At 53.1% G+C, this 23244-nt stretch overlaps 1 protein-coding gene across 6 annotated transcripts; it reads left to right on the plus strand.

Moving 5' to 3' along the window:
• The first annotated feature begins 3827 nt into the window (after window positions 1-3827).
• PDCD6 (programmed cell death 6) lies at window positions 3828-22251 on the plus strand. 6 transcript variants are annotated; one of them, XM_055422336.2, is made up of 6 exons: window positions 5105-5278; window positions 6583-6644; window positions 13657-13701; window positions 14556-14708; window positions 18908-19017; window positions 21534-22251. In XM_055422336.2, the coding sequence occupies exons 1-6, from the start codon at window positions 5184-5186 to the stop codon at window positions 21630-21632; spliced, it is 564 nt and encodes a 187-aa protein (XP_055278311.1). In that variant the 5' UTR covers window positions 5105-5183; the 3' UTR covers window positions 21633-22251. The 6 variants fall into 6 exon arrangements, with proteins under 6 accessions (XP_088683731.1, XP_088683729.1, XP_088683732.1 ...); XM_055422335.2 differs by having other exon boundaries at window positions 5108-5278; window positions 14556-14714; XM_088827606.1 differs by lacking the exon at window positions 14556-14708 and having other exon boundaries at window positions 5101-5278.
• The last annotated feature ends 993 nt before the right edge of the window (window positions 22252-23244 follow it).

The raw sequence follows: 23244 nt of genomic DNA on the forward strand, positions 1-23244 counted from the left end.
ACTCTCAAGAGTCTTCTCCAGCACCACAGTTCAAAAGCATCAATTCTTTGGGGCTCAGCTTTCTTCACAGTCCAACTCTCACATCCATACATGACCACGGGAAAAACCATAGCCTTGACTAGATGGACCTCTGTTGACAAAGTGATGTCTCTGCTTCTTAATGTTATGTAGGTTGGTCATAACTTTCCTTCCAAGGAGTAAGTGCCTTTTAATTTCATGGCTGCAGTCACCATCTGCAGTGATTTTGGAGCCCAAAAAAGTAAAGTCTGACACTGTTTCCCCATCTATTTGCCATGAAGTGATGGGACCAGATAACATGATCTTAGTTTTCTGAATGTTGAGCTTTAAGCCAACTTTTTTTACTCTCCTCTTTCATCAAGAGGCTTTTGAGTTCCTCTTCACTTTCTGCCATAAGGGTAGTGTCATCTGCATATCTGAGGTTATTGATATTTCTCCCAGCAATCTTGATTCCAGCTTTTGCTTCTTCCAGCCCAGCGTTTCTCATGATGTACTCTGCATATAAGTTAAATAAGGTCACTAAAATTAAGATTTTATTCCCCAGTCATCTTGGTGTGTTTTTGAGTGCTCCAGGGCCACGTGTGGCTAGTTGTTGCCCGTGGGATGGCAGATAAAGGCAGTTCCGTCACTGCAGGAAGTTCTGGGGGCCAACACAAGTGTAGATCTAAACCTGTACTAAAACTGTTCAATACATTGACTGCTACTCAGTAAAAAGCCAGAGTTAAAAACTAAACTGGGTTCTGGCAAGAATACTGGTTGGAAAGAAAGGGGAGGGTAACCTCAGTAAGCTTGTGTCCTGGAATTCCATACCAGGCTGGGAAGGGCAGAGAGAAGGAAGGGTCTCCAGTGTGCAGGTGCCATAGTGGTCCTGATGAGAAAATAATGACAAGTAATAGCCAGAAGGCAGGAGGAGAAGGGGACAACAGAGGACGAGACGGATGGCATCACCGACTCAGTGGACATGAGTTTGAGTGAACTCCGAGATGGTGATGGACAGGGGAATCTGGCGTGCTGCAGTCCATGCGGTCGCAGAGTGTCGGGCACGACTGAGCTGCTGAACTGTATGAGCCAGAGTGGCTTTGGTAGGGTAGATAATAAAGATCTTAGGTGTGCACACACGGATACAAGGACAGGACAAGGGTGCATAGCCTTGGTTGTCCATTCATTAAGCATGTTTCATGTTTATTGAGGGCTTACTGTGCCCAAAGATGAACAAGGGGTGGATTTAAAAGTGTTAGTGCTAGCATTCTGTTTAGAACCAACGTTCAGAAAAATCCTAGGGATAACAGGCATTTTCTGATTAGAGAAATCAGACCAAAGGAAACACTGGCCCAATAATTAGGGAAGTGTCGTCTTCCATTTCTCTGCTCCACCCAGAATCACCATCTGAATGGAAAGCTTAGAACAGACCTAGTTAGGAGCGAATTGAATCCCAAGATGGGCAAGGAGATAGTGGCAAGTACATCAATACTTTAATGACTATTCTGGCCCAGAGAATTCCATGGACTGTGTAGTCCATGGGGTCATAAAGAGTCGGATACGACTGAGCGACCTGCACTTTTTCAGCAGAGCCAGGGGTAGATGGTCAGCCTCTTTCTGTTAGCAGAGGGTGGTTGTCAGTGTTGCTCTACACCTTTGTAAGGTGGTGTCAGGACTCCAGGCAACAAGATACCACCCCCACCACCACCCCACACCCCATCAAATGGATGGCAGCCATCTGGCTAGGACTGCAGGCTGAGTCCTGCGCTGGAACCCAGCCCGGGTACCACTCCCATTACCTCTAGAGCTGCACTCTTAGCCATCAGGGCTGAGGTGAAAGTGCCAGGCTGGTCTCTGATGAATCCTAGACTCATTTGTACATATATGGGGGTATACATTGGGTGGGCGGGGGGTAGTATTTAAATCTTCATTGCCTAAATTAATCTCCCCTTTAAGACTGGCCGTGGGACTGTAAAAGGTTTTCATTCCAGTTCCAAAGAAAGGCATTGCCAAAGAATATTCAAGCTACCATACAGTTGCACTCATTTCACATGTTAGTAAAGTAATACTCAAAATTCTTCAAGCCAGGCTTTGACAGTACATGAACTTAGAAATTCCAGATATACAAGCTGGATTTAGAAAAGGCAGAGGAACCAGAGATCAAATTGCCAACATCAGTTGGATCATAGAAAAAGCAAGGGAATTCCAAAAAAGAAAAAGACCTTCATCATTGACTACGCAGAAGCCTTGTGTCAGTTCAGTCGCTCAGTCGTGTCTGACTCTTTGCGACCATGGCCTGTAGCCTGCCAGGCCTGCCTGTCCTTCACCATCCAGGAAAACTCTTGAAGAGATAGGAACACCAGACCACTGACCTGCCTCCTGAGAAACCTGTATGCAGGTCAAGAAGCAACTGTCAGAACTGGACATGGAATGGACTGGTTCAAAATGAGTACACCGAGGCTATATTATTGTCACCCTGCTTATTTAACTTACATGCTGAGTACACCGTGTGAAATGCTGGATAATTCACAAGCTGAAATCAAGACTGCCAGTAGAAATACCAACCTCAGATATGCAGATGATACCACTCCAATGACCAAAAGTGAAGAGGAACTAAAAAGCCTCTTGATGATGGTCTAAGAGGAGAGTGAAAAAGCTGGCTTATAAAACTCAGCATTCAAAAGACTAACATCATGGCATCTGGTCCCATTTCATCATGGCAAATAGATAGGGAAAAAGTGAAAACAATGGTGGATTTTGTTTTCTTGGGCTCCATAATCACTGCAGACAGTGCCTGCAGCCATGAAGTTAAAAGATGCTTGCTCCTTGGAAGGAAAGCTATGACAAACTAGGTGTTCAGTTGCTAATTCATGTCAGACTCTGCCATTCGATGAGCTGCAGCATGCCAGTCTTCCCTGTCTTTCACTATCTTTTGGAGTTTGCTCAAATTCATGTCCATTAAGTTGTTAATGCTAAGCCTGCATCTCATGTCTAGAGAAGCACTAAGTCCCTTCACGGTAAAGTTAGCTTCTGGTGACTAGAAGAACACTTTTTGCAAGATAAGTGCTTGATTGCATGAACTCCCCCTTCGCCAAAATCACATATGTTGACCGCCCCCCCATTCCTCTTTGGAGGTGTTTTTCAGAACTGTCTCAGGTGTCGTTTCCTGGGCTGTTTCCTTCATTTTGCCCCAGAAAACTAAACTAAATTAAACTCGCAACTCTCATGTTGTGCATCTTTACTTAGTTGACAGGTTTTAGGCCAGCATAGTTTTCTCATCATTTAAATGTGAACTTTGGTACCTTGCCATGAGGTTCTGGTATAAGGATTACACACAGCAATATTTAAACATTAGGGTTGATTCAGTAATTGAGTCTTCCTTTGAATGAGTCATTTCCAACCCCTGGAACTAAACAGAAAGTAGAATGGAGTAATTCTGGGTCCCTCAGTTGGTGTTTGCTGTGGCAGTCCAGGCTGGAGACTCAACCAAGGGTTGGTGGAGGCTGTGTCACTGTCGGGAGAGGGAGACCAAGGCCAGCTAGAGTTGAGGAGGAGTTCCTTGCAGAAGTTGCCCTGTATACTCTGTGCTGGAAAAATTACAAATTGGGTGCAAAATCATAGTTATTAATTTTGTAGTGTTCTAGAGAAAAATGAGCCAGAGGTGGGAGACAGAATAAACAAATTTCAGAAACTACAGATCAAAGAGCTGTGGAAAACTGTAGAAAGGATTAGTCAGCAAGTGATGTGTATGCTTTAGGAGGATAAAACTAGAAAGCGCTTGAATTCATTAAGTCATGAAAAAAGCCACATTGTTGAGGTTTGTAGAGTAATAATCTGTGTGAGTGCCCAAGTGAGAATACCTTAATCTCTGAAGAGTTTAAAGAACTCTCCATCGTATGGTCTGGTGGTTAAAGGGGGCTGAGGACAATACAACTGAAGAATAACAGCAAGTCAGATGCAGAGCCCTGGAAAATCAAAGTGAAAATCGCTCAGTTGAGTCTTTGACTCTGCGACCCCATGGGCTGTCCAGTCCATGGAATTCTCCAGACCAGAATACTGGAGTGAGTAGCCTTTCTCTTCTCCGGGGGATCTTCCCAACCCAGGGATCGAACCCAGGCCTCCCTCATTGCAGGCGGATTCTTTACTAGCTGAGCTACAAGGGAAGCCCAGTATACTGAAGCGGGTAGCCTATCCCTTCTCTAGGGGATCTTCCAGACCCAGGAATCAGGTCTCCTGCATTGCAGGCGGATTCTTTACCAGCTGAGCCACCAGGGAAGCCCCAGAATACTGGAGTGGGTAGCCTATCCTTCTCCAGCGGCTCTTCCGGACCCAGGAATCGAACCAGGGTTTTCTTCAGAGCTTTGGAGTGCTAAATAATGAAATCCCTTCAGGAAAGGAAGGGTCAGGTGCTTCCTTGGTGCTCGGCCCTTCCACAAAGTAAGCAGGGGAGGAAGATGAACCAAGTCTGCGAGATTGCATCAGCAGCTCAACACTCTTGAGAGCCTGGAAGGCGGTGGGAACGCCCTGAAGCTGGGCTTCCCTGCGCGGAGGGCGCTGCGGCTCAGTCGAAGTCCAGACGGAGGCGGTGGCGTCTTCAACTGGCCGGAGGGACACGCTGGCCGCCCACCATAATCAGCAGGGGACATCAGGGCCTAGTCACGTGCGTGCAGACCGAGCTGGGGAGCTCCAGGCCCTGTCAGACGCCGGAGGGGACGTCGTGTGGTACCAAGAAGAAAGTGGGTGTGGGGAAGGAACGCAGAGAAGCGCGGGCAGGGACCGAACGAGAAGTCCGGGAAAGCACAGGAATCTCTGGCGCGTTCTTCCGCTCTATCCTTCCATGGCCTTCATTTGGTGCAAGGACGCCCCATGCTCGAAGGAACTGCCCCTGCCCTTCACGTCCACTCTGTGCCGCGGGAGAAGCAGTTCCCATGCGCGCCCGTGATGCTGGAGGCCGCGTGGCCTCGGCCACCGGCTCAGAACTGCGCGCTGGACCTTGACACGCTGGCCGGACGCGGGGGCGTTGCCTGGCGACGGGGCAGCGACGGGATTGGCCGCGCTCGCTCCCGTGGCCGCCCCGGAAGTGGTGCGCAGACCCCGCCCCCGCCGAGGCGGAAGTGGAGGTACCTGCCGCCGCCCGCTTCCTGGCCGCGCCTCAGGAGCACCGCAGCCCTGCCGCGCCTCGGCCCATGGCCGCCTACCCGTACCGCCCGGGCCCTGGCGCCGGCCCTGCCGCGGGCGCCGCGCTGCCGGACCAGAGCTTCCTGTGGAACGTCTTCCAGAGGTGCGGCCGGGCGGGCGCGGCAGGCCTCCCCTTCCCTCGGTGTCAGCCCCGGGCCTTCCCCGTCCTGCCCTTCGGCCCGCATTCCGGCCTCCCTCCTGGAGCCCTGGCCCCTCGGCCCGCAGTCCGGCCTCCCTCCTGGAGCCCTGGCCCCTCGGCCCGCAGTCCGGCCTCCCTCCTGGAGCCCTGGCCCCTCGGCCCGCAGTCCGGCCTCCCTCCTGGCGCCCTGGCCCCTCGGCCCGCAGTCCGGCCTCCCTCCTGGCGCCCTGGCCCCTCGGCCCGCAGTCCGGCCTCCCTCCTGGCGCTCTGGCCCCTCGGCCCGCAGTCCGGCCTCCCTCCTGGAGCCCTGGCCCCTCGGCCCGCAGTCCGGCCTCCCTCCTGGAGCCCTGGCCCCTCGGCCCGCAGTCCGGCCTCCCTCCTGGCGCCCTGGCCCCTCGGCCCGCAGTCCGGCCTCCCTCCTGGCGCCCTGGCCCCTCGGCCCGCAGTCCGGCCTCCCTCCTGGCGCCCTGGCCCCTCGGCCCGCAGTCCGGCCTCCCTCCTGGCGCCCTGGCCCCTCGGCCCGCAGTCCGGCCTCCCTCCTGGAGCCCTGGCCCCTCGGCCCGCAGTCCGGCCTCCCTCCTGGAGCCCTGGCCCCTCGGCCCGCAGTCCGGCCTCTCTCCTGGAGCCCTGGCCCCCGGCCTGCTCCGTCCCCCCAGCTTTGACCTCCTATCCGCCCCCGGGCACTTCCCGGAGCGCAGAGCGGCAGCCCAAGGCTCGGCCTCCGTCCTCCACCCCCGAGAGCGAGGCCTTTACTCTGGGACGAGGGTCTCCCGGGGACGCTTGTTCAGTTAAAGGGAGCAGAAACGCGGGCTCGCCGCGGCTGCCTCAGCCACCAGGTGGGAAGCCAGGCCCTGGCTGTGCGCAGGGGATCATCACCGCAGTGTCTTCGGTACCCGATCATCCTTCCAGCGAATTGCCGCCCCATGCTAGAGTGATTCAAGGTCAGGGAGTGACTTGGTTGTCTAAGAGAACCTTTTCCTGTTTGTGAACAGGACAGAATCTGCGTGGAATCCAGACAGGCTGTGGGAGAAAGGCTTGAGAGAAACGCAGAAGCAGCTTGGCCTTCGGCAGGAGGAGCTCCTCAGACAGTGAAGGAGACAGGCTTGTTCATTCCCCAGCAGACTATGGGAGTGAGATAGTCTAGCAGCCAAAGGGAAGGAAGCAGGGGAATTAATTTAGGATTGACAGGAGAGTTAAACCTTGAGTCTGGCCCTGTGTTGCTTTTCCCGCACTTTGAATCGCCAGTTTAACTGATCTTAATTTTGTAGGGTTGATAAGGACAGGAGCGGTGTGATATCTGACAACGAGCTTCAGCAAGCACTGTCCAATGGTGAGTGCACCCAGCCATCTGGACTTGTGAACTGCAGGCCTGACCACCTGTAGTAAATAACGTCTTTCCTGGGTTTATTTTCCAAATCATTAGGACTTAATCCCTGGCTTGTGGTGGAGGGCTTCCAGGTTTGCTTTGTCGAGTGCTTTCCTGGGTGTCCTGTTGGTGCTTCTCTGAGTCCTTGCTGAGTTGGGGGGGAGCAGCTGCATGGAGGTCACAGGGAAAGCCTGAGAGTTGGAGGCTGGGGTGAGGGCTTCAGGCGCACAGGGAGCCTGGCTTTGTACAGCAGACAGTCCTCTGGTTTATTGAAGGCTGTTGAATTTCTCTGGTAACTGGGTCTTGTGACTTCCGGGGAGGGGCACCAAGGTCCCCCTGACACTGATGGGGCAGTACCTGGGAATGCTGGTGGCCCTGCAGCCGGCTCTCAGGGCTCGGGCTTTTCAGGGGTGAGTGCTGGTCATCCAGGCGAGGGCGCGAGGATCCAGCTCTTTGTGCCAGTTCTGGGGCCACACCTTGGGGTCACCTGTTTGCTGGTCTCAGTGGGATTAATCCGTTGACGTGGAGACCTTCCTTCAGTAAATACCTGACTGTGTTGCCCTTCTTTTGATCCATCAGACACCACTGACTTTTTCTGGTCCTTAGATTTGTGGTGTCTTCCATAGGGGTGCCATTTAAACCCGAAGAGGGATTGATTTTAAGAGGTAACGACGATGCTGAAAGGCTCACCCTTACCAACAGGATCAGGCTGGTGTTATGGGAGGTGGACGGTGCCTCCCGGGCCTGCGCATGGACTGGAAGGGAGGCGTGTCCCCACTGTAGGTACTGCTCTGTTGCTGTTGGTGAAGGGTTGGTATTTACAGGATCATACAGGTAATCCTGTCTTTAGAGGATGTCAGTACTGCCTCCAGTTCAGCTGAGTGTTAAAGCTCGTGGCTCTGTCAGAATACAGCCTTGAACCAGGAGCCTGCTGGAGAGGGAACGTGTTTAACCCAACCACTAAGTGTGTATCAGGACCATCTCACAGTGACCCTGTGGAGTCACTTTTCTTGATTTGCCCTGAGGGATTCCTCAGCTTCTGCTGGGGCTGGGTAAGAACCTTCTGATAGTCACTCAGCCCAGAGGGAGGTAGGGACTCCCCCCGCCCCACCTGCCATGGCTGCCTCTCTCCTCCCTGGGGGTGTGCTGGTTTTTGTGTGGAGCAACTTGTGAAGGTTGTTCTACCTGTTTGGTGTGTGTCTTAGAAACTGATTTTTTTTAACTAATCACATTTTCCTCTTCAAATTAGCTGCTAAAATTTTTAAATTTTTAACTCATCAGTGCCGCAAACTGAGAGTTTTAAGAGGTGAATTTTACTGATAGTCTGGGACCTCTTACTTTCTTAGGCTTTTGTCCTCCCATCCTGCATAACCAGACTTTGCTTTGTTTTGCTCTGCTGTGAATACCTTTGTAAATTCTATTAGGCTTTTTCTGCAGGAAGTCTGGTTATGAGTGGGTACCGATCGCTCGTCCTTTCTCAGCCCCAGAGTAGAGGTAGGTCGCACACTGGAATCAGAATGTGTGCCTGCATAGCTAGGCGCTCCCCCAACACCTGGTGCCATCCCCCCTGCCTCCTCCCGTTGGCTCCCCTAAGGCACAGGCCCGCTGGCTCCCACCCCTGGAGCAGGCTTCGCTCCTCCTGCCAGGACACCCGCCATTCCTCCAGGGCTGGGCGGCTCCTGTCTCTGCACCCACGGCCCCTCCCTTTTCTTGGGTGCTGCCTGTTTCCTCCTCTGATTCCACTGGAGTCTTTCTGCAGCTGTCTTGGCTACTGGGCCTCAGCGTCCTGGAGGAAGTTCGAGCTGGTCTGTTGTTTACAGTTGTATCATGTTTCCTGGCCTCAGAGCCTGAGGATGGACACGAGTCAGTTCTCTTCTTGCTCAAATTCCCAGAGTTGTTAAGATTGGAGTTATTTTGACTTTCATTTTTCTCCCAGGAATGGACCTCTGTTTTCATATGGCTAAGTTGCTTCAGTCGGGTCCGACTCTTTGTGACCCCATGGACTGCAGCCCACCAGGCTCCTCCGTCCAGAGGAGGAGAGGGTTGCCATTTCCTTCGCCAGGGGATCTTCCCAACCTAGGGATTGAACCTGCGTCTCTTAGGTCTCTTGCATTGGCAGGCAGGTTCTTTACCATTAGTGCCACCTGGAAAGCCTATTTTTATATTAGGACTAGAATATTGAGTTATTTCAGGAAATTAGTTTATGACTGGTGGAAAAACTGAAGGCACAAAATAGCATGGTTTCTCTCTTCTGTTAGCTGTGTACCTCTGAGGCGCTGTTAAAATCAGTTGAAACCGTCCCTGAAGAAGTCCTCGTGGGCCCTGCACACTGAATCCTTTATGTCTTCTTTCCCTGGGGGAACTTTCTCATGGCTGCTCTCAGGGAGGTGTGGTTAAAAGGTGCGAAGAGACACAGGACTGTCTTGCCGTCTGAAATAACACATCACAAACTATCTTCAGTTCAGTTGCTCAGTCGTGTCCGACTCTTTGCAACCTCATAAATTGCAGCACGCCAGGCCTCCCTGTCCATCACCAACTCCCGGAGTTCACTCAAACCCATGTCCATTGTCGGTGATGCCATCTAAACATCTCATCCTCTGTCGTCTCCTTCTCCTCCTGCCCTCAATCTTTCCCAGCATCAGGGTCTTTTCAAATGAGTCAGCTCTTGGCATCAGGTGGCCAAAGTTTTGGAGTTTCAGCTTCAACATCAGTCCTTCCAATGAACACCCAGGACTGATTTCCTTTAGGATGGACTGGTTGGATCTCCTTGCAGTCCAAGGGACTCTCAAGAGTCTAATCCAACACCACAGTTCAAAAGCATCAATTCTTCTGTGCTCTACTTTCTTTATAGTCCAACTCTCACATCCATACGTGACCACTGGAAAAACCATAGCCTTGACTAGATGGACCTTTGTTGGCAAAGTGATGTCTCTGCTTTTTAATATGCTGTCTATATTGGTCATAACTTTCCTTCCAAGGAGCAAGCATCTTTTAATTTCATGGCTGCAATCACCATCTGCAGTGATTTTGGAGCCCAGAAAAATAAAGTCTGACACTGTTTCCCCATCTATTTGCCATGAAGTGAGGGACCAGATGCCATGATCTTAGTTTTCTGAATGTTGAGCTTTAAGCCAACTTTCTCCCTCTCTTTCAGTTTCATCAAGAAGTTCTTTAGTTCCTCTTCACTTTCTGCCATAAGGGTGGTGTCATCTGCATATCTGAGGTTGATATTTCTCCTGGCAATCTTGATTCCAGCCTGTGCTTCCTCCAGCCCAGCGTTTCTCATGATGTACTCTGCATATAAGTTAAATAAGCAGGGTGACAATATACAACCTTGACGTACTCCTTTTCCTATTTGGAACCAGTCTGTTGTTCCATATCCAGTTCTAACTGTTGCTTCCTGACCTGCATACAGGTTTCTCAAGAGGCAGGTGAGGTGGTCTGGGATTCCCATCTCTTTCAGAATGTTCCACAGTTAATTGTGATCCACACAGTCAAAGGCTTTGGCGTAGTCAATAAAGCAGAAATAGATGTTTTTCTGGAACTCTCTTGCTTCAGTTGCTGCTGCTGCTGCTGCTAAGTCACTTCAGTCGTGTCCGACTCTGTGTGACCCCATAGACAGAAGCCCACCAGGCTCCCCCGTCCCTGGGATTCTCCAGGCAAGAACACTGGAGTGGGTTGCCATTTCCTTCTCCAATGTGTGAAAGTGAAAGTGAAGTCGCTCAGTCATGTCCGACCCTTAGCGACCCCACGGACTGCAGCTTCAGTTAGGTACTTTTAAAAAAAATTTTATTTCCACATTGTTACTTTGAATTATTGGAAATTAAATTTGCACAGGCCCCTTTTTTTGTGCTTCTGTAGGTTTGCAGTAACATAACTGGTATTCTTTGAGAAGGCATCTTCCAAGCTGGACTTTATTTTTTTATGGCTGTGCTGGGCCTCCACTGCTTCAGAGGATTCTTTGTGGTTGTGGTGAGTGGGGTGCCCCAGCTTCTCTCTGCGGCGCCTCCTGTTGAGGAGCACGGGCTTGGGGCACAGTAGCCGCGGGGCACGCACTTAGTTGCTCCGTGCCGCGAGGGGTCTTCCTGGGTCAGGGGTAGAACCTGTGTCTTCTGCACTGGCAGGTGGATCCTTACCATGAGCCACCCAGGAAGCCCTAGTTGGGCTTTAAATAATAGGTCATATAATACATTCTTTTTGAGGTGTTTTTATCAAAACGAACATCAGCTCTCCTAGAGACCTGGCAGTCGTGGCTCTGTGAAGCTGTAGGTGAAGGTGACTGGTGGGGTATGGAAATCCTGACCCTGAAGAGGCGCCAGGGTCCTGGCAGAGTCCACGCGAGCCTGCAGGGTGCGCCCAGCCTGCCCGCATGGTTCCTGCCTCCCCCAGAAGGGCTGGGCGGCCGGCTCTGATGCAGTGAAGAGGAAGGGGACGGCCAGTGGTGCTGTGAAAGGTCCGGGTCGTCCCCTGTTTGCCAGGATGACTCCACCTGTTAACCTCTCGCTGAAATCCAAGTCTGTGCTAACAGGATACAATTTCTAGAAAGAAAACTCTGGAGAGCAAGAAGAATATATTATCACGGAGCAGAGTGGCGTTTTTCTCCTTTAAGAAAGGGTCCAATATAAATTTGTTAAATCATCTGTACTCCTGAGGGTTACAGGAAAAAGTCTTGAGAGCCTGGTGTGACCCCCCCACCCCCACCCACCCCCATGGAGCTGTGGCCCTTTCATATTCAAATTAGGGTGGAAAACAGTTACGTGTCCTCAATGTACGTGGAAATGCTGTGTGTGTTTCTGTTCTGTTTGGTTCTCTCAGATGAGCCTGAGGCGAGTCTCACAGGGACAGAGACCATACATTTCTGAGAAGAGGTCGGACAGGAAGTCTTGCGGGCTGGTGGCTGTGGCGTTCCTAGACGCACTGGTTACTGAGGGGAGCGGGTGGGGATGTTTGGAGTTGGGGTTGGCCCTGAAAACCGCGTGAGGGTCACTGGCGCCTGAGGGACTCTTCCTGCTCAGTGTGTCCTGGGCACCCGGCAGGCTCTGTTAGGTCTGCTTCTCCGTGTCGCAGTGCATTTTCCTACAGAAGGTTGTAGGTTTTCAGGCTGACGCTCTGGTGTGTTTAACAGCTGGCGTTACTGAAGTATTGAGTACAGTATCACTAGGGGCCTGTCAGGCTTTGATGTTTAGTCTGAGGCCACAGGACCTCGCACGCAATAAAGAGTCCACTCACTGTTGGGTATTGTCATTACCCCTTGGTTTCCGTGGAGAGTCGGTCCAGTTTGGGCTGACAGGAAGGGCCAGTTAAGGGACCAGGAGCCTGCCTCTGCTGTCCCCAGCTTCCCATCCTCTAGCTCTGCCGGCTGGAGCTCTGATCCACCCACATGTCCCTCTGCCTCCACAGAGGCCTGGCCCTTACCTCACCGAGTGCCTGTGTTTGCAGCACCATTTAACTGTTTTACTCAAGTCACTTCAGTTTAAAATTCATTTGCCGACGTGACCAGGACGCCCTCCTCACAATCAGGATGAGCAGTGGGCGCGGCCTCCTCTTCTAGTCTGCAGAATCACCGCGGCTTCACCCAGGCCCCCGGTGGGCAGTCCCTGAGGACTCTTGGTGTGGGCATAGCCGGCATCAGAGCTGAGGGAGGCAGGAAGAGTCCAGCAGCTGCATTTGGTCCTTCGGGCTCCTGGTCTAGGGTGGGTCGAGTCCTGTGGAAACAGCGGCCAGTGCGTGAGCAGCTGGGATGTCAGAAACCTTCTGTGCACAGACTGCCTCCTCTCAGTCCCTCTGTGGGTAACTCCTTCGTGGCCTGGTTTCAGTGAGCTGACCTTCCCCAGAACCTTCATATCCACCTGCCCACCCTCCCCCGGACCCCCAAGAAGCCCACAGAGATGCCCGCCCAGTGCTCAGGGGCCCCGCCTGCAGGCCTGGCTCAGGCAGAAGGGGCAGCTTCACGAGTGTCGGGGCCCCAAGGGGCCGGTGCGGTGACCTCGGGGCTCAGTGCTTCTTCCCCGGCAAAGCCCCGTACAGACTGAGGTTGAGGAGGGGTGAAGGTGGGGCCACGTGGGGTGTCGGGGGTGTGTGTGGGCCAACTGGGCATGCTCGGAGCCCGGGAGTGCTGCCCTGTGTGGGTTTGGACGGGGTCTGTGCCCCCAGAGCTGAGGCGGTCTGTACACAGGCGGGGGCGTGTGTTACTGTACAAGGCGGGGTGGGGGACACGGCACAGAAAGACGCTCACCCTGGTTCTAGTCCGCGCAGATCACTCTGAAAACAGACCCTTGGGCAGAGGGACCTGGTGAACGTTCCATCATCACAGCTGATGAAGGGCTCTGAGTTACCACATCTGTCGGAGTGAACAGTTCCCTTCATAACAGGTGTTTGATAAGATCCCATTACTGTTCTGAAGTGAATCATGGAATGATGCCTCCTTTTCACAGTTTCAGAGAAGACTGTGTGTTGCCCAGCCTGTTACTTTAGGAGGAGCACATAAGCCTGTCTTCACACTGTGTTTTCCAGAGCGCTCCGGCAGGTTCGCTCACCACGTGTGCAGCCGCTGTGGGCGCGTGGGTGACCCCGGTCCTGGAGCGGTGGTGCCCCTGGGGGTGGGGTTTTCTGAAGTGCAGCTGTGGCACTCCTAGCGGGGCTAATAAGCGCCCTCTTCCCAGCTGTGGGCTGGTGCTGTGGGCCTGGGAAGCTCAGTGAGTAGTAAGATGGCCGTCTCTTGCTATAAACTGAGGAGGGGCGAGCTGCCAGGTGCAGGTCTTCATGAGCCGCTGTGAATGTGTGGCTGGACCGGAGTGACTCTCGGGCAGCATAGACAGGACTCTGGCTGACCTTCGTCCGGGGGCAGCCTCTCCGCTGAGATCCGTGGCAGCTGAGATCCTTGATGTTGACAGCTACTCACTTTCTCTGGCTTCTGGGCTTACAAACTGGGGATTCAGAGATTCCGCTCTGTCTTAACTCCTGCTGTTTGTTTCAGGCACCTGGACTCCGTTTAATCCAGTGACTGTCCGATCGATCATATGTAAGTACGGGCAACCCCGTCGGGCCTGTGCTTCTGGCTGATTCTCTTCCAGGTGTCCTGCCCGCTCCAGCATCCCTGAGCCTTCGCTCAGCGTTCGCTGTGTGCCCTGCCCTCATTTCTGCACACGCCCCCGTTCCCCCCGGGTTGCATGGCTGTGACTGGAGGAAGCAGCTGATTTCTCACGTGCCGAGTCACTCAGCTAGAGTGACTTCTGTGCACACCAGGAGCACTTCGGTTTCCTGAAGCGGCACATGGCACACTGCGTTTTGTTAGCAGTGTCTCAGACTGAGATTTCATACGTGCATCTCTATCCATTTTGCATGCAGCTGTATGTAAATGTAGTTACAAGTTCTTATTTGGACCTGAAATGAGGCTGATTTTTTAAAAATGAAAGGTGGGTCTTGCTGAAAAAAAAAAAAAACCCAAAAGCCAGTAGTCTTTTTCTCATTGGAACGGGCCTCCCTGACCGAGCCCTCTAAGGAACTCCTCCTCGGGGACGCGGATCCTCTGGGGGACAGACGGGCAGCTCCAGGAACTAGACCTGAGCCTGGAGGGTTGGGGTGGGCCCCTTGACCCCTCTGCACCCCAGTTCCTTCCCAAGAGCGGGTATGCCCAGCTTTTGAGGAATATCCTTCGGTATAAATCATTCTTATTGTGGATCTACCAGGGTGTTCGGCTTGCACATCCTTCTTCACAGCCAGCTCATGCCTGCCTGGCTGATTTAGGGCTGGTGTCACCACAGCCCCTGGGGACCTGCTGGCCGAGCTCCGGGTTGGTCCTTCAGGAGCCCAGCCTGCGGAGCTGTGGGTGCACCTCTGCCCTGGTTCCTGCTGAGCCGTGCCCTTTCACTTCAGCCATGTTTGACAGAGAGAACAAGGCCGGCGTGAACTTCAGTGAGTTCACTGGAGTCTGGAAGTACATCACGGACTGGCAGAACGTCTTCCGCACATACGACAGGGACAACTCGGGCATGATCGACAAGAACGAGCTCAAGCAAGCCCTCTCAGGTTTCGGTAAAACACTTGTCTTGACTGCGTAGCTATTTCATTTTGGAGCCAAGGGCCATAAGGTGTATCTTGTTGCTTTGTTCAGCTTAATAATTTGAAAGTAGCCTATGTGAAATTTTTGTTTACATCGCAGTTTTACATTTTTGACGTTTCTTTATCATGCAGGCCTATATTTGACTTGGGGGCTTTTATGCAGTTTTCCATCCAAAATGAGATAAGGGCTATGCAGTAGTTTTCTTTTGTGAAGTGGTGGTGTAGGCACACTGAGAATGTGGCTTTCAAAAAGTTTAAAGTGAATGAGTCAAGATAAAACAGCTTGCGTATATAAAGCAGTTTCTGTTCCCTGACATGAGAATACACGGACCGATGATAAAATGCCCACAAAAGCCGAGCCCGTGGGTTGCATGGAGCACAGGCGTGAGCACAGAAGCCCTCATTCTCAAGTGTGTGCAGCCTGTGTGCTTGCTGTGCCGTGAGTGGTGCTCCCATAGTGCCTTCCAGAGCGGTCAGCAGGCCTGGTCCCAGGGCCCACCTGGGCCTGCAGGGAGCTCAGGGTTCATGAGGAGGGACGCAATCATCGCACCAGAATTCTGGTTTGACGGGCGTGAATCCCCCAGCCCTGTGTTCGCTGGGCCCTTCTGTTAGAGCCCAGCCTACTTTATTCTGGCTGTCTCTGGTTTTCATACCAAAGCCCGTTTTGGTCATTGTGGTTCTCGCGTTTGTCCTTTACGGCTGCTTCTCCTCCTTGTCTCCCTTTTGCTTCAGAGGCTGTGGGAACCACAGGAGTTTGTATCGCCACCAGGCGCAGGTCAGGATTTGGGCAGGACGTTGGCCCCGGGTTCTCTGGATTGGAACTTGGAATGCGGCTGACCTTGCTGTGCCCGTAGATGGGGGTGCTGAGCGTTAGGGGCGTCCCCCACAGAGCAGTCCTGGGCAGGAGGGAGCTGGAGGCCTGGCCGACTGGAACCTGGACCCTCTGAATTGATTTCCAGGCTGGTGATCTCAGCACCAACCACAGTGTTTCTAACCTTGTCAGGCCTGGAGCCCGCTTTTTCTTAGTGCCAGCAACCGTCATGTCCTGGACTCGGGTTGAAAACGCTGAGGTCAACCAGCCGGTCTCTGGCTCTCGGGCCTGCGAGTCTCAGTCAGACCCAGGAGGTCAGACGCTGATGGGCTCCACGGTGCAGGGCAGAGCCAAGAGCCTGCCTGACTCTCCGCTTTTCCTGGAGGAAGGATGTGCTCTGTTGCAGCATTTCTTCAGTTTTTTGCAGGTTTTCTTCTTGCCCTTGGTCCTCCTCCGTTTCTCAGGACTGGCTCCTCGTCTCCCACCCAAGGTGACCTGTCAACCTTTTGCTGGTTATTTGTTGGTAACTGTTAGAGAATTTGCCCTGGGAGTGAAATTTCCTCTTTGGTTTCTAAGAACAAGTGTCTGTCAGTCAAGCCGGAGCTGACGCATGAGGGAGTCAGGGCGGCTGAAGCCCTAAGGTGCCCTCTGACCTCTCACCCCCCTGCATGGGGTCTCAGGCCGACCCTGGCAGGGCTGTGTGACCCTGAACGGCCCACCTGCTGGATTTGATGGTCCGTCTGTTCATCTTTTAGGCTTTTGTTCCTATTGTGTGCTCCATAACAGGAATAAAAGAGCCTCCTGATGAGAGTGAAAGAGGAGAATAAAAAACCAACTTAAAGCTCAGCATTCAGAAACCTAAGATTGTGGCATCTGGTCCCATCACTTCATGGCAAATAGATGGGGAAACTATAGAAACAGTGGCAGACTTTATTTTCTTGGGTTCCAAAATCACTCTAGATGGTGACTGCAGCCATGAAATTAAAATCTGCTTGCTCTTTGGAAGAAAAGCAATGAGCAACCTAGACAGTGTATTTAAAAGCAGAGACATCACTTTACCAACAAAGGTCCGTCTAGTTAAAGCTCTGGCTTTTCCAGAAGTCGTGCATGGATGTGAGAGTTGGACCATAAAGAAAGCTAAGTTCCCAAGAGTTGGTGCTTTTGAACTGTGGTGTTGGAGAAGGTGTTTGAGAGTCCCTTGGACTGCAAGGAGATCCAGCCAGTCCATCCAAAAGGAAATCAGTCCTAAATATTCATTGGAAGGATTGAAGCTGAAACTCCAGTACTTTGGCCACCTGTTTCGAAGAGCTGACTCATTGGAAAAGACCCTGATGCTGGGAAAGATTCAGGGCAGGAGAAGAAGGGGACGACAGAGGATGAGACGGTTGGATGGCATCACTGACTCGATGGACATGAGTTTGAGCAAGCTCCAGGAGTTGGCGATGGACAGGGAGGCCTGGCGTGCTGTGGTCCATGGGGTCGCAGAGTCGGACACGACTGAGGACTGAGCAGCCTGTTTTGTGTGCCGGGTGCGGAGACCGGAAAGTCAGGAGGTGTGTGAGGCCGGGCCGCACGCTCCACTCGGGACCAGCAGGCCTGCTGCCCCGGACAGAGGCAGGCTCCTTACCACAAGCGCCCCTCCAGCACTCCCGCCCCAGCCCTGCACCCAGCCCCTGGCAGCCTGAAGCCAGCGTGGTTTGAGGGGACGTCGTGTGGGGGCAGTGAGCCTCCGCTCACTCGTTGCCCTCATCGGCTGCTTTCCGTCTTGTGCTACGCCTGCTCTACCCCTTTCAGTGCAGCAGAGTCCAAGCCCTGCCACCCACACGCCCACTCTGTGTCCCATAGAGCCCGGGCCATCTGCTGCCCTGCCCAGGCCAACAGCGTGTTTACGGTCAGGTTGACCAAGTACAGCCCTGACAGGGCCATGGCAGCCCCCACCCCTGTCTATGCCACTGGCTCCGTCTGTCCTCTGCTGTAGTTTCTGACTGGCATCCGCTTTTCTTCCTGGCGCTGTGAGTGGGCGCTGGGTGGCCAGTGGAGGCAGCAGGCCACCTCACTAGCTCTTAGGGAAGAAGGGCTTGTTCTCTCTGCTGGAAGTGCAGCCTTGGGGGAGGGGGCGTTCTAGGATTACGTGCATGACACACAGTGAGGTGGCTGGCAGGGTTTCCACCTGCCTCACTGGCCTAGAACAGGCTGCTGAGGTGGGTCCACCTCTGGGATTTGGAGGGTGGAACGGGCCTAGCGGTTCAGTGGGCCCAGTGCTGCCTGTCTGGTTCTGCGAGCCCCAGTCTCCGTGATGCTGTGTCCCTGTCATCATCTTGCCATCCTTCCCCAGCCTGGGCGGGAACCCGTGCAACAGCGAGGGCTGGGCAAGCACTGCCGCTGCCCTGCGCTAAATCCCAAGCACACGCTCCAGCCTGGCCTCTGTCTGGCCACAGGCTGTGCCAGGTGTAGGAGGGTCCTATCTGCTGCTCAGCTGCAGGGCGGGGGCCTGGATTAGTTCACGCGATGTGAGGAGCTCGCTGACCACTCTGGATGGTACTGTCACGTGTGTGCAGGTTTGACTTTTTCGGTAAAGTGATGACATGTTTATAGAGGTAATTAACTGTGACATTCACTCAGATAATAGGTATACATATCCTTGCAAAGATTCCAGCGAGACTGAAAAGTGGTAAAATTATTTTGCATCTGGATGTTGCCTCCTGAATAAGTAAGGAAGCCACGGTCACACAGGTGGTGAGACTGGGGGCGGGAGGAAAGGGCTCAGAGAGCCAGGGCATCCCTCATGGAGGCAGGGCTGCTTGCGCATTGGAGGGGGAGTCAAGTCACCAGGATGGCCCTTCCGGAGCTCCGTCGGAGTGCAGCGGCCGCGTCCTGGAAGCCTTGATGTCCTGATGTCAGTTAGCAGCTGATGCGGGGGAGGGACCATCAGTTAACTTCCTGTCTTTAAGTTTATACTTTGTCTCCTTGGGAGCCTTAGTGATGTTTTATTTTACAAAGCAGTCTCTAGCAGCGAATAATCCAGGACAACTGAGTTATTGACAACTTCACTGCTAGGTTAAGAATGAAGTAAAGTTTACCAATAAAGGCTTTTAAGAAGGCTGATATTCCAGAAGCCCCTGCAGGGCTACTGTAGTGCTGGAGTTGGTGTGAATGAGTGATTCCGTGGTCCCTCCAGGAGGGCGCCTCCGTGGGGCCGAGGGCACAGTTCAGAGACTCTGTGGAGCTTTCGGCGCCTTGCCGTGTGCTTGCCCCTGGGCCTGCCTGGGGGGCCCACGTTGTATTCTCCGGGATTTGGTGGGGGAGACTGGGTTCCGGGGTGGGCATGGGGTTGACTCTGCCCGCCCCCCTGCAGGGTACAGGCTCTCTGACCAGTTTCACGACATCCTCATTCGGAAGTTCGACCGACAAGGCCGGGGACAGATCGCCTTCGACGACTTCATCCAGGGCTGCATCGTGCTGCAGGTACCGCCGCCAGAAGGCCCAGGGTGGTGGGTAGAACCTACAGAAGTGAGTGTGCTTTTTGGAGAAGTAACTAGTTCTCCTGTTAAATGGAGGTATAGACAGTGTGTCCCTCCTCCCCTGGAAACCCTGAGAGCCGTTCATATGGAAGGGATCCAGCGGGCGGTTCACATGAATACCTGGTGGTGTGTTGTGTTGTGTGTGTTCCTGAGAATTGGAGAAGGTTCTTTTGTGAGGCGCGCTCTGCGCCCTTCATGGGAGGCTCGCTCCCCAGCGGGAGTTGGGGGCAGTGCCTGGTGGGCTGCTGGTCGCAGTGCCCGCTGCCTCGCAGGCCCCTCCGAGCGGGCTCCTCCAGTGGTCCCTCGGCTTCACCCAGGAGGAACCAGGCTTGGGCAGGCCCTCCGAGGGTGGAGGCAGCAGCACGTGACCCGCCTGGCTGTTCCCACACAGGCCCTGCTCCTGTCTCCAGGTGGGGGGGCCACATTCCTTAGATTTCAGCTTTAGAAAACGCAGTGAATTGGTGTAAACGCTTATGTCTCTCAGTCTTGATTGTGAGAAGTCTCAGTAATAATAATAGCGAAGACAACCCCTGTGCCCATTATTTAGAGTCAGCAGTTCCCAACTCACAGCCAAGTCCATATAATACTCCACTCGCTCATAATCCTGACACAGTTCCATTTATGGGAAGCACATGTGTTTTTCAGGAGTATTTTAGTAGAACCTGGCCCTGAAAGACACCCTTGCCATTTGCATCCAAACCATTTTGTTGTCAAATTTTGTCGTCTTTAAAATCTTCAGAGAGGTGTGCAGGGCACGAGGTTGTCCGTGTAACTGGTAACTTGGGAGGCATTCTCAGGGCTCTCCTTGTCACAGTGATAGTTGAATGGCTGAGGTTTCTCTCCCTGACCTGCTGTCCTGATTTCTTTCCTGGGGAATCTGGGCCGGCAGGCCCTGTGCTTCAGTGACTCATTGGAATGCCAGGTGTCTCCCTCTCAGGGGTCTGGTGAGGTGAGATTACAGGGCTGCCCTGGTGGCTCAGACGGTAAAGAATCCGCCTGCAGTGTTGGAGACCCAGGTTCGATCCCTGGGTTGGGAAGATCCCCTGGAGGAGGGCATGGCAACCCATGCCAGTATTCTTGCCTAGAGAATCTTGTGGACAGAGGAGACTGTCGGGCTACAGTCCACGGGGTCACAAGGAGTCAGATACGACTGAGCGACCAACACTTTCACTTCTATGCTGTCAGAATACGCTAGGAATAGGTGTGATGTAGAAATTTCACCAGGGTCTGTAGGGTTAGGATTTTTATTTGAGGTTATGTCCCCTAAGTAACCAGCTGGTCCTTATGTCTGTATAAGCAGAGGTCATCCTGTGTCGCTATCAGCCCATGGAGTAACAGGATCTGAGTCCCCGCTGCCTGTAGACTGAGCACAGAGCGGCCTGCCACTGTCCAGGCCTGGTGTCCCTGCCCCCACCCCCTGGAGAAGGAACCCAAACTGCCAGAGACGGGGGTCAGAAAGGAAAGGTTCAGCTGCAAGCCACCTGCAGAAGGTCCTCAGAAGCCCTCAGAGGTGTCTTCTTTCATCTGCCTCTTTCAAGAAAGAAAAAGCCTTATTGAAAGTTGTTTTTATGAAGCAATGTGAAAAGTGGTAGAAATCATCAAGCGTAAAGAAAGGGAAACCGTGCCGTGTCCTCCCAGTAGAGGGGACTGCTGCTGTGGTTTCTGTGGTCTGTGTCACACCAGTGTTGGCTACAAGCTCAGCCCCGCATGGACCATCACCTGTGTCAGCCTGTTGATTGTTGGCCATCGACCTGCCCTGCTCGGGGCAGAGAGGGCTGGAACTAGAGAGAGGTGCGGCAGGCTTGGCCCACGGGCCAGGCTGCAGCCTTGTTCGGCCCTGGGGCGGGTGGACAGGCAGCCACCAAGGTCTCGAGGAGCCTGGGCACTGTCTTCTCTGGTCTGGGTTCTTCCGAACCCGTTGTGGTTTCCAGCTTCTGTCATTCAGGGCAGCACTGACCTAGCTGCCCCAGTCTCTGCTGTCCGGTGGCTGGACTTGTGAACAGACTGAGGGGGAGCCCTGGGGGCTGGTCAGCCAGGAGGGGATGGGGAAGGGTCCTGGGCTGGCACAGGAGACCCCTCGTCCTGAGCGGCCTGTGGCCAGAACAGAGGTGAGCCTTCAGGGAGGGCCCCGGGAGAATGGTCTTATGGTGGCAAAGGAGGACCTGGGCACATCACCCGTTGTGGGGAAACCTTGTTCTGGGGCCAGAGGCCCTGCCAGGACCCGGGGCTGTGGCCCACACACTGGGCTTCCCCTGTCTGCTGTCCTGCCTGACCCCCCCATCTCCTGAGCAGACCGGCCTGCCCTTGCAGGGACACGTGCCCTGCCTCCCTACACTGGGGGTGTGGGATGTGGAGACAGGAACTCTTCTGAAATTGGGTTCCTGAATGTCTATTTACCAATACATTGTGTTCCTTCTGTTTGGTAAGTGTCAGGTCTAAATACCTGCTGTTTTTCCTCAGAGGTTGACAGACATATTCAGACGCTATGATACAGACCAGGACGGCTGGATCCAAGTGTCATATGAACAGTATCTGTCCATGGTCTTCAGCATCGTATGACCCTGCCTTTCTGCAAATACCAGCATGATTTATGGAAAAAAAGACTGAAAATGCCAAATCTCTTACCTTTAATGAAACAAGCACCAATGCAGTTAGATACTGTTCTTTCTTTAGATTTTGTATAACTACTATTTGGGGACCCAACTGTATATATGTGGATAAGCTGGTTAACGTTTCCCAGTTGTAGCAATAGTTATATCTTTCCTCAGATACAGACATTTGATATGAGGCTGTTTAATTGTGCCATAAGGTAACATATAATAATGTTTCAGGTATTCTGCTTGCAAAAAACTTATCATGTGCTTTTTCAGATAGCTCTAGTTCTAGAGTGGAAATACTTTCTTAACCCATAGGAACTTTAAATAATATGGAACTTGCACAGAAGGCCACTCAGGTGCCTTACTTTTTAAAGGGGGGTTACTGTATTCCCTTGAATGTGCAGCGTAAGCAGTAAAGCACACGAATCCTTGTGCCTGTCCGTCTCAGCTGCGCTCACCTGGAACTCCGAGGGGTCCGGCAACCTGGGGTGTCCCCTGGTCCTGGGAGTCCCGAGATCTGTCCATCCTCTGTGACAGGAGCTGGTTTACATTTGGTAAAACTTTGGTGATACAAATCCAAATTTGATTTGGAAAGGAGTGGTTTTTCTTTCGCTCACTAGTGATGTACGTCTGCCCTCTGATGGACTTGATCAGAGTTTTTCACACGTGAAGGTGTTCAGGGAGTGCAGCCAGCCCTCCCCTGTGTGCTCAGTGCCCAGCCAGCCCCAGGGCCCCTGCACCTGCCCCCACAGATTCGCCTCAGGCTCTTTCTGTGCCCTCCCTCTTTAAATGTGCCTCCCTAAACCAGGATTTGGGGCGGGGGCTGTGAGACTTGGGTTGGGCTTCTGGGTGGGTGTCAGTGATCCATAAATGGATCTGGGGTGTCGGAAACTGGGGGTCCATTTTGGGGGACCTGTGCTGGTGGGAGATCAGAGCCTGGGGGGCTGTGGATTTTATCTGCAGTGTCTGATTACAAGGAACGTCATTGAACACAGTACCTGGAGTTGAGATAAAGACTCTGTGGGGCTCCAACTGGCCTGGTGAGCTCATGGACACAGGTCCAAGGGGTTCTCAGGATTCCACGCCTTTACCCTTCGTGGATCTCTGCACTTCAAAACACTTCTGAGGACACCAGCCCACGAACACAAGTTGTACTCCAGAGGTCAGTTCTCAAATTCCTGACTTGAGGCTCGGGACATCTAGGTGTGCAGCTGGACTCATCTTGTACCTGGTACACACTGACTCAACCAAAACTGCCCTTAGTCTATCTCCCTGTCTCCCAGTAGATGAAGGTGTAGACAGTGTGACCCACTTCCCCTGGAGGTTCCCCTGTAGACGGAGGTTTAGACAGTGGGCCCACTTCCCCTGGAGGTTCTGCAATAAACAGAGGTGTAGACAGTGGGCCCCTCCTCCCCTGGAGGTTCCCCTGTAGGAGGAGGTGTAGACAGTGGGCCCACTTCCCCTGGAGGTTCCTCAATAAATAGAGGTGTAGACAGTGGCCCACTTCCCCTGGAGGTTCCCCAGTAGACGGAGGTGTAGACAGTGTGACCCACTTCCCCTGGAGGTTCCCCTGT

The sequence above is a fragment of the Moschus berezovskii genome, chromosome 18 (genome assembly GCF_049115385.1).
Source record: "Moschus berezovskii isolate FMDL1 chromosome 18, NW_MosBer_1.0, whole genome shotgun sequence".
Classification (NCBI taxonomy): Eukaryota; Metazoa; Chordata; class Mammalia; order Artiodactyla; family Moschidae; genus Moschus; species Moschus berezovskii.